General features: G+C 46.9%; 1 protein-coding gene across 1 annotated transcript; it reads left to right on the top strand.

Moving 5' to 3' along the window:
• The first annotated feature begins 14,225 nt into the window (after window positions 1-14,225).
• LOC113406866 (ADP-ribosylation factor-like protein 11) lies at window positions 14,226-15,767 on the top strand. Its single transcript, XM_026653663.1, has 2 exons — window positions 14,226-14,298; window positions 15,181-15,767. Exon 2 carries the CDS (start codon window positions 15,195-15,197, stop codon window positions 15,765-15,767), a length of 573 nt encoding a protein of 190 aa, XP_026509448.1. The 5' UTR covers window positions 14,226-14,298; window positions 15,181-15,194.
• Window positions 15,768-16,947: the final 1,180 nt, after the last annotated feature.

Raw genomic sequence — 16,947 nt, 5'->3', positions numbered from 1 at the left:
TTATCACAAGACTGGTGAGCTGTGCAGGATCCATGCTTTAAGGCAGAGATGGTGGGTATAAGGTTTACAGGGGCAGTTGAAAAACCGTGTGAAACGCAATTGGAAGCCCTTAGAATTATGGGATGGAGAAAATTGCATCATGGGATGGTGATCCCACCCCCAAGATGCACTGCGATCCATTCCCAGAACTCCTAATGGGAGAAAGTGGTGATTGGCAGTGGGATAGCTACCCATGGTGCTCTGCTCTCTGTTGGTGCTAGAGCACCACCTGTGGATGTGCTCCACCATCACAAGGAGCATTGTGTGAACATGCACAAGTGATGTAATTATAGTGGTTTATGATCGTCGACATAACTTAAGTCGACTTAACTCTGTAGTGTAGACATGGCCTCAGAATTCAAAGGGATGTGCTCAAGCTGTTGATCATGCCATTATATCAACAGGAAATCATTTTCCAAAAAATGCACACCATTTGGTTTTAGTACCAACACATAGTAGAGCCTATGATATATTCCAGGCTAGCCCTAGGCAAGGCATCTCTGTGGATCCTTTGGCAATTTCCTAGGGCCTCAAAGTGGAAATAGGACTGAAGTATGTTTAGCTTTCATAGTCTCATGGAGCACATCGGAAAGGCTCTGTGTTTTTAGGAGCCGTACATGAGTTTGGACTAAGCCTGATTGAAATAGGACCCACCTACCATCTGGTTGGAATGTTTTCTGTTCAGCCAGGGGCGGCTCTATGTTTTTTGCCGCCCCAAGCACGGCAGTCAGGCGGCTTTCGGCGGCGCACCTGCAGGTGGTCCGCTGGTAACGTGGATTCGGCGGGAGGTCTGCCGGTGTCACGCCTTTGGCGTCCCTGCCGCCGAATTGCCGCCAAAACTGCAGGGCTGGCGGACCTCCCGCAGGCATGCCGCCAAAGGCAGCCTGACTGCCGCCCTCACAGGGACCGGCAGGCCGCCCCCCGTGGCTCGCTGCCCCAGGCACGCGCTTGCTGCGCTGGTGCCTGGAGCCACCGCCGTGTTCAGCTTAGGTCGGGTTTGTATTTAGGACAAGAGGATCCAGCACTCAGTTTATAACTCACATAAATCTAAGGAGCCTTGGCACTCAAACTGTTCATTGGGATTTAAAATGGGACTCAGAGGGGCCAGCTGGTACCTATAATTTTATCTGGCTATGAAGTACCATGCAAAGCTTTGATGATGTATAAGAAGTGCATATTAGAATATTGTTAAAATTTCCCCTTTGTGCCTGAATTTCATACTGACTAAATGTGATAAATTGACAATTCTGAAAAAATGAGGCTGTCTGTTTAGCCATGGAGGAGACACAAGCAGTGGCGATACAGGCTTCCTCATGTCATCCAATCAATGTAACTCAACACTAACCTCAACAGAATATATGTAGGGGTGGGTAACAATGGAATCTTGCAAACAGCTGGTCTCTATTAGGAAATGTTGTCATGTTAAAATACAACCACGAAGAGTCAAGTTAGCAAGTATGATGCTGATTGCTTAATTTATAAGTCAGGGCATACGGAGTTCAGCATCATGTCAGCTAACTGTGGGTAAACCCTGGTTCCTGCTGTAAAATATTGTGGCCTATCTTATAGCACCTCTTCCTACTGGACCAGGTTTTGCTCTTACTGAGCCAGCTCACTCCCTGGGGTAATTCTGTCTGAAGCTCTGTCACAGAATCCAGGTAAGCAGTTTCCAAAGTTAATTGTTTCCCCCCCATTTCAAGCCTGCCTAGCAAAGGCAAACTCTTCCTTCAAAGTCTGTGCAGGCTGAATAGTCCCTTCCCCAACTCCACCCCTCACACCAGTAAGTTCATCAACCCAAATTATATGGCCCTTCCCTCCAAGCCCCAGAGATACAGTTGCTCTAGCAGCAGCCCATTAGGTGCACAACAACTAGCCCCTTAGCTTTCTGGAGGGAATTGCTGTTTCTTTCTCCATTTCCTGCTGCCTTCTTCTATGAAGATCAGCCAATTAAGTGCCAGCTCTTTTTCTCAGGTGCAGCAGCAGAGCTAATCAGCCAGCCTGTCCGCTGCAGGCCTCTGACCCCAGAGGAATGGTATCCCTTATACCTTCACACCAGCATAATTAGATGAGATATGAACACAGCTTCTCTTTTTGTCCTGACCAGTCATGGTTGGCATTGTATTATCTAATTCAGCTCCCTGTGTTCATGATGAAGCATGATAAAATTTCCTAGGGAAAACAAGTTCTGAGTGGGAAGATTGTGGTCTTTGAGGGGGAAAATGGTGGAGATTTTTAAAACCCCTATTTACATTTTCCTTGGCTGTAGTTACAAGACCCTGAGGTCTGAACTTCCCTCTTGCCTCAGTGACTAGAAGGACAATTCTCTCTCCATTATATATAGTACGTCAGGCATTCTGGTCTGTTTGCTAAGTGGTAGTTAATACAGAGCTGCATACCCTTACGTTTCTCTCTGCATTTATACCTGTAGATCCAGTGCTAGAGCCCCAAATTCTCTGGAAGGATCAGAGAAAGAAGGAGCACACCAAATATCCCAAAGGAACTCTTTCGTAATGGAGAAGCTGCTATCTGGAATTAGATCAGTCTAGAATAAACCATTTTGAATAAGGAAGGGGATTGCTTCCACGCTACCTCTATTGATAAGGTATCATAAGGCAGGCTAGGAAACACAGTACTGTTTTCAATGCATGTTTGAATCCTCAAGCAGTGGATGGAGCCTACCAGCACTAAGGGCCTGCCCCCCTCAGATGAGGGAGGGGCCACAGGAATTAGGAGACAACTGATTGCAGGGGACAGAAATGGAAAAACACATACAGGAGTGAGGATCTAGGTGTAAAATGAGGGAATCAGATGGGGACACCGAGCAGAGAACCCCAGATAGTGCCCAGAGCTTTGTAGAGTTTGAGGAGTGACTGGATGCAGTCCAGGGGAAGTGTCCCCAGATATGTGAGATGAGTAAGGAACAGAAGTAGCCCCCACAGTTGTAGGGAACCTCTCTCCTGAGCTTCCTCCTCCTGGATTGCTGGATGGCCATCTTGGCCAGCACCAGGAGGAGGTTGACAAGTAGGTCCTGCAACTTTGTGGGGCCACACACAGAGAGGGCATAAATGAGAAGGTGTGGGGAAAAGTGCAGCCAAAACCTCAACTAAGTTTAGCTCAAATATTTCAGCTCCTGTATTGAGAGAGCTCCAGCTTATGACTCTGCTGACAACAGCTGGAGCAATATGGTACTAGAAGAAAGATGCTCTCCCGGGTACCCAGACTCAAACCACTGGTGACTTCCAAGGTCAATATCAACATAGTGAATTCCACCCAGAAGCCCAAAGGCAATTTGAATCAGCCATTTCACACCTAAGTACAGAACATTGCACTAATAAAGCCTGGAGATCATGAATGTGTGAATCACTATGACTAGATCCAAATTCAACAGGAGAGGACACAATCTTTTGTGGGCTATCGATGGAAAAGGGTGTGTTTTGTGTCCATGGCTATTTGGGTATCCAGAAGCAGTGAGGAGTCCCAGTGAACATCAAGGCTATGGACGGGCAGACACCCTCTAAGAGGATAATGTAATAAAGGTGGAAAATTCTTTAAAGTGCTTCTCTATTCCCTAGCCAGTGTCACCTGAGTTTTTCCAGGATTCAACCAGCTAATCTTCATCCAGTTGCAGATCCCAATCATAATTGGAAAATGGTGCTATCTGAGTCTGATATGCAAATGATGTAGAAGTGAGGGTAATCTTGCTAGCATTTTAATCCATCCTATTTCACAATCTTCACTAGCTGCTTTATATAGACATTGAACAGGATGGGGGAGAGAATGTATCCCTGTGAGACAACCACAGAAAAAAGCGCTGGCGGTGGAGGAACAGGTGCACATCAGAGCTCTGAGTGTGATGTGAGAGGAATGTGTGACGTAATCTCACAGTGATCCCTAACCCCTGCCATATGTCTCAGGTGAGGAGGAAGGATACCCTGGGTCTAAGCTGATCTCTAGAATGAACACTCTTCTGAGGCTACATCTACACTACAGTACTTACAAGCTGCAGCGCTTGTGGTGGAGACACTCTAAGATGACAGGAGAGAGCTCTCCCGTCTGCTTAATAACTCCTGCCTCTGCGAGAGGCAGAAGCTATGTCAGTGGGAGAAGCTCTCCCGTTGACATAGTGCTGTCTACACCGGCTCTTAGGTCGGTATAACTTATGTCGCTCAGGGGTGTGGCTTATTCACATTCCTGAGTGACGTACGTTATACAAAAGTAACCTGTAGTGTAGACAAGGTCCGAGTCACTGAAATTTGAAACTGGTTCCTTTTAAAGAACAGTTTTCCTACCCCTTAGAGATTGTGTCCCATTGAAAAATATGTGGAATAAGGGTGACACTCTGTGGTAAAATAGAAGAAATGCAGTTTCTTAACACTGAGTCTCATGTGTTTGCTTTCTTCTATCTTATTGGTCAAGAAGGAATTAAAAATTGGGTTGGCGTTCTCATTTTAGTGGCTATTTCCATTATCTATGAATAACTCTCTACATCGGGGTGGGCAAACTTTTTGGCCCGAGGGCCATATCTGGGAATAGAAATTGTATGGCGGGCCATGAAAGGTCACAAAATTGGGGTTGGGGTGCGGGAGGAGGTGCAGGCTCTGGGGTGGGGCCAGAAATGAGTTCAGGGTACAGGAGGGGGCTCCAAGCTGGGGCGGGGGAGTGGGGTGCAGGGGGGGTGAGGGCTCTGGCTGGGGGTGTGAGCTCTGGGATGGGGCTGGGGATGAGGGGGTTGGGGTGCAGGAGGGTGCTCTGGGCTGGGATTGAGGGATTCAGAGGGTGGGAGGGGGCTGGGGCAGGGGGTTGGGGTGCGGGAAGGGGTGCAGGCTCTGGCTGGGGGTGCGGGCTCTGGGGTGGGGCTGGGGATGAGGGGGTTGGGGCGCAGGGAGAGGCTCGGGGTGCAGGTTCCGGGCAGCGCTTACCTCAAGCAGCTCCTGGAAGCAGCCGAGGCACAGTCAGGTGGCTCTGCATACTGCCTCGTCTGCAGGCACCGCCCCTGCAGCTCCCATTGGCTGCAGTTCCCAGCCAATGGGAGATGCAGGGGCGGCACTTGGGGTGGGGACAGTGTGCCAAGCGGAGGCCCCTGGCTGCCCCTATGCGTAGGAACCGTAGGGGGGGGCCATGCCGCTGCTTCTGAGAGCCACATGGAGCGGCCCCTGACCCTGATCCCCGGCTGGAGCGCCAGAGATCTCAGCGGGAGCTCGAAGGCCAGATTAAAACAGCTGGCGGGCCGGATCCAGCCCGTGGGCTGTAGTGTGCCCACCCCTGCTCTACATAGACCCTTTCCCTTTATTGTTGTACAACATCCTGATCATGTAGGCTAAAGTAGTAAGAAGGAAACTAAAAATAAAATTATTATATAATCTGAAGGGATGGCCCTAAACCAAAACCCTGGATCCAAAATCCCTAAATATTGGGGACATTCAGATTAGGATCCAAATGTTGTGACTCTACTATTTATCAGAACTCTGGCTGTTTGTATGAACCAAGTTTTCAGATTCGTATGTGCTGGCCTGTTTTGCACTTTGTAATTTATGTTTCTTCCCATGCCCTTCGAACAGGGCCAAATACAGCATTTTCTCCCGGGTATTCTGTATGTGCAAGTAAAGTCTAATTCAAAGTACATTAATAAAGTTACCCCCCAACTTTTGAATGTCAACTTTCCACAGCATTAGCAGCTGCAGAAGAGTTTACTGTATTGGCTCATCATTATTATTCTAGGTGGTGCAGATGTGTGCATATGTATAGTAGTGCCTAGATTGGGTAACTTTGCTAGGTGCAGTACAAGCACAGATTAGGACAGATTCTGCCTTGTGGATCTCAACATCTAATTTAAGACAAGACAAGAACAGACTATTGGTCCATTGAGTCCAGAATCCTGCATCTAATAATAGTGGCCTGGCCTATACTTAGGACCCTACCAAATTCACGGCCATGAAAAACGCATCACAGACCATGAAATCTGGTCTTTTGTGTGCTTTTACCCTATACTATACAAATTTCACAGGGAGACCAGCTTTTCTCAAATTGGGGGGTCCTGACCCAAGAGGGCGTTGCAGGGAGGTCGCAAAGTTATTTTAGGGGAGGGGGTCACAGTATTGCCACTCTTACTTCTGCGCTGCCTTCAAAGCTGGGCAGACAGAAAGCAGCAGCTGTTGGCCGGGTGCCCAGGTCTGAAGGCAGTGCCACGCCAGCAGCAGTGCAAAAGTAAGGGTTGTAATACCATACCATGCCATCGTTACTTCTATGCTGATGCTAGCGGCAGCTCTGCATTCAGAGTTGGGCTCCCGGCCAGCAGCCACCACTCTCCAGCTGCCCAGCTCTGAAGGCAACGCCACGGCCAGCAGCAGTGCAAAAGTAAGTGTAGCAGTACCACAACCCCCTCTACAATAACCTTGTGACCCCCCCCCACAACTCCTTTTTGGGTCAGGACCCCTATAATTACAACACCATGAAATTTCAGATTTAAATTGCTGAAATCATGACATTTATGATTTTTAAAACCCTATGACCATGAAATTGACCAAAATGGACCGTGAATTTGGTAGGGTCCTACCTATACTTGATCCTTCAGAGAAAGGTGAACTCCAACTATGCATCAGCTAGTTGTGCAATGCTTTATTCAGGGGGCTCTTTTCCAGGCCCCACAGACTAACACCATATATTCTGAATCCTTGTAAATTTCTGGTCTAGGTAGCACATCAGTGTTATCCCTCTTAGCATTAATATCAAATGCCTTTTCAATCTACCCCATTGCTCCCTCAGTAACTTCTCATAGTTTGTACCTATGCCACATTTTTAAAAAGATTTCATTTTATTTATTTTAAATCTTGTTGCCCTACAGTTTTGTCATATCCCATGTTCTCATATTATGGAAAACAAAGTCATCTGATTATTTTTCACTCAACAAGAGCTGGTTTTAGCTCTCTTTTAATACAAGAAATGAGGGGGGCTGGGTAGAGTAGAGATGAAAAGGCCTCATTCTATGTTACAGTTGTAAGAGCATCCCCTGTCCAAGCTGAAGCATGGTTAAAATTGTAGCATGAATGGGACCTAACTGGGTCTCCATAGTTGTGTAAGCAGAGTCAGGATGAGCTCTACCCTGACATCTGGTGGTGAATTATGGCGAGTGTGGAAAAGAACTCCAGGGGCGGATCTTGTTTGCATAGGCCCACCCACACGCATAGCATGAGCCCACAGCAACCGAAAGTGGTTACTTTGGCTGGTGTGGAATCCCCAGTTTCTCTGTTATTGGGGCAGGAAGAATAAAGTTTTGTTACCCTGATTCTGTGAATCAAGGCCAGTGGAACTGTTGTATGACAGAAGGACTGAGTGAATCCTTCACCATTACCTAAGTAGCATTTGCTTGTCAAGGGGCATGGGTTACAAAACCCAGTGAATTGAGAGAGGATGGGGACAGGTATTTGTACCTGATGGTATGGGCCCCCTCTGAGGGTTTGAAGCATCAATTGCACCGCCTCCTCTCTCCACTGTTGAATGTCAGAGCTAACTTTGATTCCCTTAGGAGTCTAGTTACAGGCTGCTGAGCTGAATTCACTTTGGGCCAATGGTGCACCAGCACTGGGGCTCCCCTACTATGAGCTGAAATCACTAAGAGCTGAAATCACAAAAGAGCTGATGTTATTAAGAGCTGAGATCACTGAGTGCTGTGTTAACTAGTGGGGGAGCCTGAAGCTATATTGCTCAGCAGCTGGCGGAGTAATTTGTGGGGACGACTGGAGGAGCAGTGAGCGGCGTGGAGCCTTGCGGGGCCGGTTGGAGTGGCCCAAGGAACGGCGAGCGGAGCTGTTTGCGGGGACGGCTGGAACGGCTCACAGGTCGGTGAGCGGAGCGGAGCGGAGCAGCTTGTAGAGCGGAGCAGTTCGTGGGACGGCAGAAAGTGGACTGGCTCGTGGTAAAGGCTGCGGCGGAACCCCCACGGAGAAACAGACGGCTGGCCAGCCTTGGATCACGTAAGGTGCCCCTTAACACCCTGCGTGCCCCCCCCCCTTTTTTACTCTGGGGCTGCACTGACCAGGGACAGAGACTTTGGGGGTTGTTGGACTTTTGGGACTTTGGGGGTTGCTGGACCCAAGAGACTTTGGGGGTGTTGGACTTTGGGGACTCTGGGTGATTTTTGGGTTGCTGGATTCAAGAACCAAAGGGAAAGGACACAGCCCAATTTGCTGGGGTGGGTTTTGCTCATGGTTTGTGTTATGAATCCTGTTTGTGGTGTTTTTTCCAATTTTATGCTGATGTCGTTTACCTCATGTTATTAAACATTTTCTGCTACACTCAGACTCCGTGCTTGCGAGAGGGGAAGTATTGCCTCTTAGAGGTACCCAGGGGGGTGGTATGTAATTGTCCCAGGTCACTGGGTGGGGGCTCGAGCCGGTTTTGCATTGTGTTATTGAAACGGAACCCCTAGATACAGAACCCGGCCCTTGTTGCTGCCAACTTAGATGGGCAGAAGGGTTACAGTTGGATAACTTTTGCCTAGTCTAAGAGAAACAGTTTAGACCCATTAAAACTACAGATTTTACCTACATTGTAACAAGATCTCCTTGACTTGGTGATAGCTGAACAGACAATGGGTAGAAGCAATTGATCCAATCAAACATCAACTAATGACAGGAAATATTTCCCTAAGTGCCATTTCATATATTACACTTTAATTCACACATTTTTAAAGCCTTTGGATTACACTCCAATTATTTGAATGGACCACCTTTCAATACTGGGGACCATACTGTACAACATGTATATGGTAATCATAAATATATATATTGGCTGAGGGGTAAGATCAAAAATGAAAGTATCATCCACTGTTTTGTTTATTGGAAATTGGATTTAAGTTTAGACTCATTTCAAACTAAGCAGTAGTGGTAGTAATACTAACTAACTAACTAACTAACTAAATTAAATAAGACTTCCTTGATACGCTATAGGGCTGAGTGCATCCTGTTGTACAAAAGTGGATAAGAATACCAACAACAGTGTTATAGTTGAAAGAAAATGTATGCATCATGTGCAAACTTCATTGGTTATACTCAGACCCAATGCAGAATTTGCAGGGCAGCAGTTTTGGGCTAGGTGATACTGCTTTTCTGTTTGAGATAGCCTCGGACATTAAATCAAGAGGTCCCTGCCTGTCTCCTGTGGCTATGCATACAACTATGTATTACAACCATGCCACCTAGAGGACCCCCCAAAATGGCCAAGGGTTCATTTTAATAGGAATTGTACAAACATAACAAAAGACAATCCCTGCCCCAAAGATATTACATTCTGAGTTTAAGACAAGATGCAACAGGTGGGTGAGCCATTGGTGGGAGAGATGAGGGAGGATGGGATGATGGTAATTTGAGCACATTTTGGGATAGGCTACTTGTGTGAACAATTTGTAGGGGGTAGAACATTTGTTTGTTCTATTAATGGAGACATGCTGTAGGCATCATGATAGCTGTGATTCTTAAGGAATTTCAAGAAGGGTATACTAGGCTGGAGGGAAGGCACTCTGTGTATAATGGGTGGCATGGAAAAGAGCAGAAAGGTACTTATAAGAGAAATAGACAAGAAGTGATGAAGTCTGACATGCTGGAGTTGATGAGAAGATAACAGAGCAAATAGGCACAGAAGGGCTAAATTGTGCAGGGAAAAGCAAGTAGAGGAACTCAGAGAGAAGGAGTGATTTGGTCAGAATGGGCAAGAAAGATCATCTTAGGAGCAGAGTTTTGAATGGACCTGAAGGAGGCAAAGTTGTGACACTCAAGACCAGAGAGGAAGAGCAACAGAGGGTCCTGTGGCACCTTTAAGACTAACAGAAGTATTGGAGCATAAGTTTTCGTGGGAGCATAGGCTCAGGCCTGGCAAGCCCTGGCACAAATTAAGCTTTGCAGGTCCCCCTTCCTCCACTACTTGTTTACCTCATGCTGAGCCACTCTGCTCCAAAGTGCTCTGCTGTTCCCGCAAGGTGACTCTTACAAGAGTAGTGCATTCACTCCGAACACTGGTGGAGGAGGGATCACACAACAGACTCTGTGTGGTGCTCCGTGGGAGAAAGGTGTCGTGACTGGGATGTGGGCACTCTGACCTAATGGGTAGGATCAGGAGTCAGAGATAGTGGTCAGACAGCAGGAGTCTAGTCAGGGATCAGGAATCAGGCCCAGAGGCAGAGCACAAGCCAGAAATCAGAGCCGAAGAACATATCTGGAGTCCGAAGCAGGGACTGTTGTAGCAACAGGCCAGGTATTGCTAGGTCACATAGAGAGCTTCCTGGAACACCTTCCATGCTTAAATAGTGCACCTGCTGATTGGGTCTTCCGTGGGTGGCACGTCCTGTGGTGCTTAGTTCCCTCCAGGGTTGATAGTGCATGAATTGTAGCTCTGCCATGGCTGCCAGATGGTGGCATGGAAGTGTTAGTCAGCTGGAGCCCTGCAGACCCATGTTCCAGGCCTCTGGATCCTTACAAGGGTATGAAAAAAGCAGAGAAGGGGGATGGAATAGACTGTGCCAGGTGGGTTTGTGCACAGGTGGTTGGCGTGAGTGGCAAGGATAGAACAGGCAACAGTCCAGGGACAAAGAGCTAAGAAAATGCAGAAAGGGGAGCTGCAGAGTTGCATTAATTATCTAGTGTTCTCGCAGAATACCTGCCAGCAAAGAGAGATTTACTCAGCTTTATCCAATGATGTTTCTAGGGGGTGGGATTTCCTAGTTTATGGCTTTATTATGAACAGTTTGCTGTGAATGTTCAATATGACACATTTAAAATTTGAGCTGTGCTGCTTGGTTGGGGTGACTGACCAGACACATCCCAGGGTAATGTTTCTGTGCCCTGATTGGATGAAAATGCACGTACTTGCGGCATGAATAGCTGCTGCACATGCAAATGTAAGACACGAGTTTCATGAACACTCCCACATTTGGTCAGATACGACAGTTGTGTATGTGTGGGTGGGAGGGGGCATATCATTAGATAGGGCAGGTAGCTGCAACTTTGAAATTGGTTTTGACACTTTCTTCCCATTATCTTCCGGAAACTGCCTAAAAATGGGAATACACTCTGAATTTTAGAGAGTAAAAATATCATGATCCAGTTGAAATGACATCTGAGAGCATGTTATTGGGGCAAGCAATTTAGAGCCAGGCCCTCCACCTGGTTGCTTTCTATTGATTACTCCTCTTGTTCATCAGACTTCTTGGGGAGATGATGTTCACAATACTGTCTGTGTGTTCAGCCTGGAAAGCTTCTCTCAGATCACACCCTGCCCCAAGATACTAACATCCCCATACCTTAGGAAGTCTGGCTCCAGTTCAAAACTTGCACAGCTGGCATCTGACTCTACAAGAGATGACACCTGATCCATGTCTCCACTCCCTGAACTTGGGGAGTGTTTCGATCCAGATCTGAACTTTGTGGCTAAGGCCCATCGCTGTACTGTTTAAATCCTATGCTCTGCATTTTGCTGCTGGGAGAGACGATATATAATGAAGCAGATTCTGATACAATATCATTTTGTATAGTGTCTTCCCCACATCTGTATCCCAGTGACATTGGCTCTTCTGGATTTATTTCACCCATATTTCAGACGATACCTATTTCTGTAGCATACCAGATGACGATGCAATAGAGACCCATTGCATCATATTTGCAATACTCAGTTATTCATGCATTTGTAGAAACCCCACCCTCACTTACTGTATGTGTATTTCAGCTTCCTTAGAGGAACTTATAAAATGCTACATAAACCTGGCTAGATAGAATGAACTTGTACCATCAAGCCACACAGAAGATGTGCAGGAATAAAGACGATAGGAGCACGTGAGTACCAAGAGCTGTATTCCCAGACCCATTAGCATTTAACAAAATATTTATTGATTGGCCTCTGCAGTCCTCTGCATCAAATCTGGGTTTCATTCCTAGCCTCTACTCTCTTAGGTGCCTTTTAGGCTCCGGGCCTATCTACCTCTTTAGGTGCCACGGACATTTTCAAACCCACCGCTTGACTGCTGGCTAATCCCATAGGTGCTTATATCCATAAGGTGCCTAAATTTCTGCCACTCAGCATTTGCAAAGCCACCTAAGCCCTGACACCACCCCACAGCTAATGAGCAGGTTGGAGCCCTTGCTCAAGCTGAAGTCCCAGAGGCCCCACAGTAGGACTCTCATACTAAGCAGGGGAAAGCCAGTCTCGCCCGTGGCACCCAAACTGGTAGGTGTGCTCTGGGCACATGTAATACTCCTGGGGAAATTCTGCACCAAAAAATTAAAAATTCCATGCACAATATTTTAAAATTCTGCATATTTTATTTGTCAGAAATAACACAATATAATCACGCCAGTTTCAATTATTTTGGTAATTTGTTTCAAAATACCTGTCAGCAAGTATGTCTGTAACAATAGAGACAACAAAAAAGATCCAGGAAATGTTTTTGACAAATAGATTCTTTACTAGGCATGTTAATACAGAACTCTGAGTAATAATTCATTTAAACTTCAATATAGAAACGTATTTCCCGCACCCCTCATAAGCAGTGCAAAGGCTTGGAGGAGCCAGGGGTAATGGAGGAGCTGAGGGAGAGGGAAGTAAGTACTGGGAAGGAGTCTGGGAGTGAACCTGGACGGTTGTTGGGTGTGGGTGGGAGAAGTATGGAATAGGGTGGTTTTGGGAGGGGGGGGAGGAATTGATAGGGAGTAGGAGAACCTCCCCCATGCAGATCCTGACTGACCCCTGGCCTTTTCCATTCAGTCAGGCACATCTGCCTCTGTCGCCATGTGTCCCTGCACCCCCTCAGCCATGCCCCATCACCATGTGACCCTGCATCCCCCTGCTCCACAGTGTCCCTGCACCGCCACTCCCATTCAGCTCCCAGCCCAGTCTGTCCCCCCCCACTAGCCCTTCTGAACCCCAGTCTATGTGATCCCCCCTCAGCAGCCCCATGCCCCCCACAGTTTGTCCCCCCCACATATGCTATGCCTCCTCACCTGGCCCCACAGACAGGGTGCTGTGAGGAATGCAGCCTCTCCTCCTCTCTGCTGGCTGCTACAGTGAGCTGTTCTGATGCCACAGCAGCCCCTGGTGGGTGAAAGGCGTAACTGCAGCGCCTCTCCAGTAGAATGTATTTTCTGCAGAGGAAAAAGGTCTGCAGGGTCCATTAATTCTGCACATGGTCAGTGACACAGAATTCCCCCAGGAGTAACATATGACCTGATAATTGTCAGACCCTGCATCAGGAGGGCTGGATGCAGGCCACCATTAGGGGAGGCATAGCACAAAAGACAGCACACAAAAGAGTTGTGGGCACACAGAAACATAGGGCAAGTGTGAGAGAGCTATCACATGTGAGAGAGACAAAGTCTGTTTCGGCTGCTAGGACATGGCTTACGTAAGTGACTGACCTGGCGTAGGTGCCTAATTCCAGGAGAGGGCTTGTAGCTGAGGATCCTGAGCAGAGGGAGGCTCATCAGCCAGATATGCCAAGTCAGCTGCGAAGGTGCCTAAGCCAGTCTCCTCTAGATGTCAGTTCTGGTGAGCTTAGGCAGCTCGTCAGCTTCTGAGAATCCCTTTCTTAGGCATCTAGCTCTCCCCATGCATTGTATGGGTGCCTAGGCAGCTTGCTGGAGGCTGAGGACACCACTAGGCAGCAGACTGCTTAGGGGTTACAACACTGAGTGAAGCAAGACTTAAGTACCTTTGAGGATCAGTGCCTTAATCGCCAGACCACCGGCGGCCGCGAGTGCTGCATAGACAACACAAGCAGCCCCGATGGGGGCAAGTGCCTACCATTGTTCACCAGTGACTTCTACAGCTGATCAAGGAGTCACTTCCACAGGCTATAATGAAAATCACCCAGCCTGGCCGCCCAGAAAAATGGTGGTTTGTATTGTGGATCCTTCACTCGGGTAACATCAGATGATATTTGCAGCTTCCACAGGAATGTGGAAGACGCTCAGGGGTTTATAGAAAAGAAAATGAATCAAATTCCTGCTTGTTTCTTTCTCTACATTTAGGTAAAGTGGTTGGAGACACAAGCTCTCTGCTGACACAATAACCAGAGATTTACAACCTGCCTGGCTTGCGTTGTCCTGTGTGTATCTGACCAGACTGTTAGTGTGCAAATCCTGCCACAGTTTGTTAAGGATCTATTTTGCTGGCGCACTGCACAACAACCAGGCTGAAAAGAGCAGCTCTTGTCTGAGTGACTCTGCAAGATATTCAAGTACCACAAAATCTCTTCCTATTCATCCTACCACTCTATTGGTATGTACCACTCTCAGGTTGTGTCCATCTAGCTAAACAATGTACTGTTTTTGTGATAAAGTATTTGCTGTTGCCATAGAAGACTGACCCATATTTCATTCATTTGGGATTCACTGTAAAGCACTTTAGTCTTTCCACCTCTTGGTTTTTGCTGGCTGCATTTCAATGAGACATTTAAAATATCATGTATATATTTCTTTAAATCTCCATTTCTATTGTCTGCACTGCAGCTGGTGAAAGCCGCTACTATGGGGAAGATTATTTTTCTTCCCTTAACTTAAGAGTGGCTCAGAAGCCTTTTCACTGTCTCGGCTGCTGTTCTCGAAAGTGATGACCTACCAGCCTCTGATTGTCACGAGTGATGCTTGCTTTGCAAACAATTCAGTTCCCTCTGCCCTGTGATGGGGGTGGATTTCCCCTGGAGAGGCCAGTGGACAAAACATCAGTTTTGTTTCTGGGCAACATGAGGAGGAAACTGATTACACAGTCCCTTCACCTCTCCTTAAAAGGTCTGTTTCCCCCCTAACCCTGGGCAGTTTGGGGTTGCAGATGAACATGGAATTTAGAGACAGCAAAGCAGGAACACAGAGGCCATTTGTTATTTCAAGCCACATTTATTGGCTCTGCTGCACCCCTCATAAATAATCTCACTCACCTTGTTTTAGCTACAAAGGAAAGGACGGAAGCTGATTGTTTCTTTCTGCAGCAAATATTAACACGTGAATCCAAAGTGTTCTCTCAGACCGAGGGGCTGGGGGCCAACTGGACCCCCCCCCCTTTTCAAAAGTTTTAGTCACTCTACCAGACAGCGCCATTATTAGATGCAGTAAGAATGTTTCTCTTTGGAAAGGAATAATTTTTTATTTACAATTTTTCAACAAGATTTCAGCAGCACAATGGGGACCTTGAGCTCCAAGGTTTGGTACAAAAGAGATGCCCGGGTGGTGATGCTGGGACTGGATTTTGCGGGCAAATCCACCATCTTGTCTAAATTGAAGAGCAACGAGCTTGTGGAGACTTTCCCGACAGTGGGCTTCAATGTGGAGACCCTGAAAACCCCATGTCATCTCCCCTTGACTCTCTGGGATGTGGGTGGTCAAGACAAGCTCCGCGCTAGCTGGAAGGACTATCTGGAAGACACGGACGCTCTCATCTTTGTGCTGGACAGTGCCGACAAAACTCGGCTGCCAGAGGCAATGGCTGAATTGGAGAAAGTTCTGAACAATGTACACATGACTGGGGTTCCAGTCTTGCTTCTGGCCAACAAGCAGGAGCTGCCAAAGTCCCTCTCTCTCGCAGAGCTGCAGGAGAAGCTGAATCTGGAATGGTTCAGTGGCAGAAGCTGGGAGCTGAGAGGGTGCAGTGCTCACACTGGCGAGGGGTTGAGGGAAGCCTTAATGGCCCTGGCAGGACTTCTTAAGAGCCGGGATAAGAATTCCCCTGAATGTGTCTGTGCGCCACTGCAGTGATGAGGACATCTTTAAGCTTGGACGTGACTAGAGGGGGCAACTTGAGCATGAAACTGGAAAATCAGGTAACTTCCTCCACTAATAATCCCTCAGCACTCTGTTCATCTCAGAAATACCTCCTCTGCTCCTGGTATGGTTAACGGAACTCCATATGGCATGTGTAATATTCCAAAATATCCCATAGTTCTACTGCACCATGAAATCACATCAGAAAACCCCCTTAGCAAAGCTGCATTTGTGGACAGCAATGTTCTTGACCTTGCCTTGCCAGTTTTTCCTAATCTGCTGTACCAGTAAACTCGGCTCTCACTACAGGTATTACTCGGGTGACATTTATTATTTTGTTCGTGTTAAATGTCTTACTCTATGCGTTCTGGATACGGGTTTTGACCTGATGAAGAAGATATTGCTGGGTGTCAGTCTTTATTTTTATTCCTCTAAGCTCAGATGCACTCAGTACAGAGTAACAGTCCCCGAAGGGATATATTTGAATGACCTCAGGTCCACTTCTCTTACAATTTATAGCAGATGTTTGTTGATCTGAAACAGAGCAGAATGGAAAGAGAATGGCTGAACAGAAGAAATTAAGCACAAGAATTTTAACAACTAATTGGCAATCGGTTTTAGCAGTGTCCTTTGTGAGCATCATGCTGGGCCACTGAAGTGTGATCAAGATTAGGTTGTGTGTTATGTTTTTAGAACGTATGTGTGGATTTGTGCGAATCCTGTTTTGTATAATTTTTGACATGTATTTAGACATGCTTCATTTTTATTGAAACAAGACTATAAATGATAAACATTTGTCCTTGGGTTAATTTAAAACCTGAGGACATCAAACAGGAATGAGCACCATGATGAGTTTTAAATGCTAGGAACAGATGTATGCACACCAGAGCTCTAATCTGTCTCAAAATATCCTGGCGCTGAAATCTATTAGATGGTGGACTAGTCTGACAAGAGGAGTGCTAGGAGACCTGTCTATTGGGTGTTTTAAAATTAGACTAGATAAAACACTAAAAATGCACTGTAGAAAAGGCAGGGTGATAGTCTAGACTAGAGGACCTTAACTTCTGCTGTTTTCAGTTGGAGTTGAAGTACTCAGCAGCTGTCAGGTAGTGCTGGGCACATTTCAGGATCAGGCCCCTGCTATGTAGTGAAAGTCTCTATTTGATTCCATTGA

The sequence above is a fragment of the Terrapene carolina genome, unplaced genomic scaffold (assembly GCF_002925995.2).
Source record: "Terrapene carolina triunguis isolate 2854851 unplaced genomic scaffold, T_m_triunguis-2.0 Scaffold142, whole genome shotgun sequence".
NCBI classification, from domain to species: Eukaryota; Metazoa; Chordata; order Testudines; family Emydidae; genus Terrapene; species Terrapene triunguis.
This window is presented reverse-complemented; position numbering and strand designations above follow the sequence as displayed.

Excerpts from the sequence above, each read along its gene's own strand:
- LOC113406866 (XM_026653663.1), top strand. The coding sequence starts at position 15,195 with ATGGGGACCTTGAGCTCCAAGGTTTGGTACAAAAGAGATGCCCGGGTG.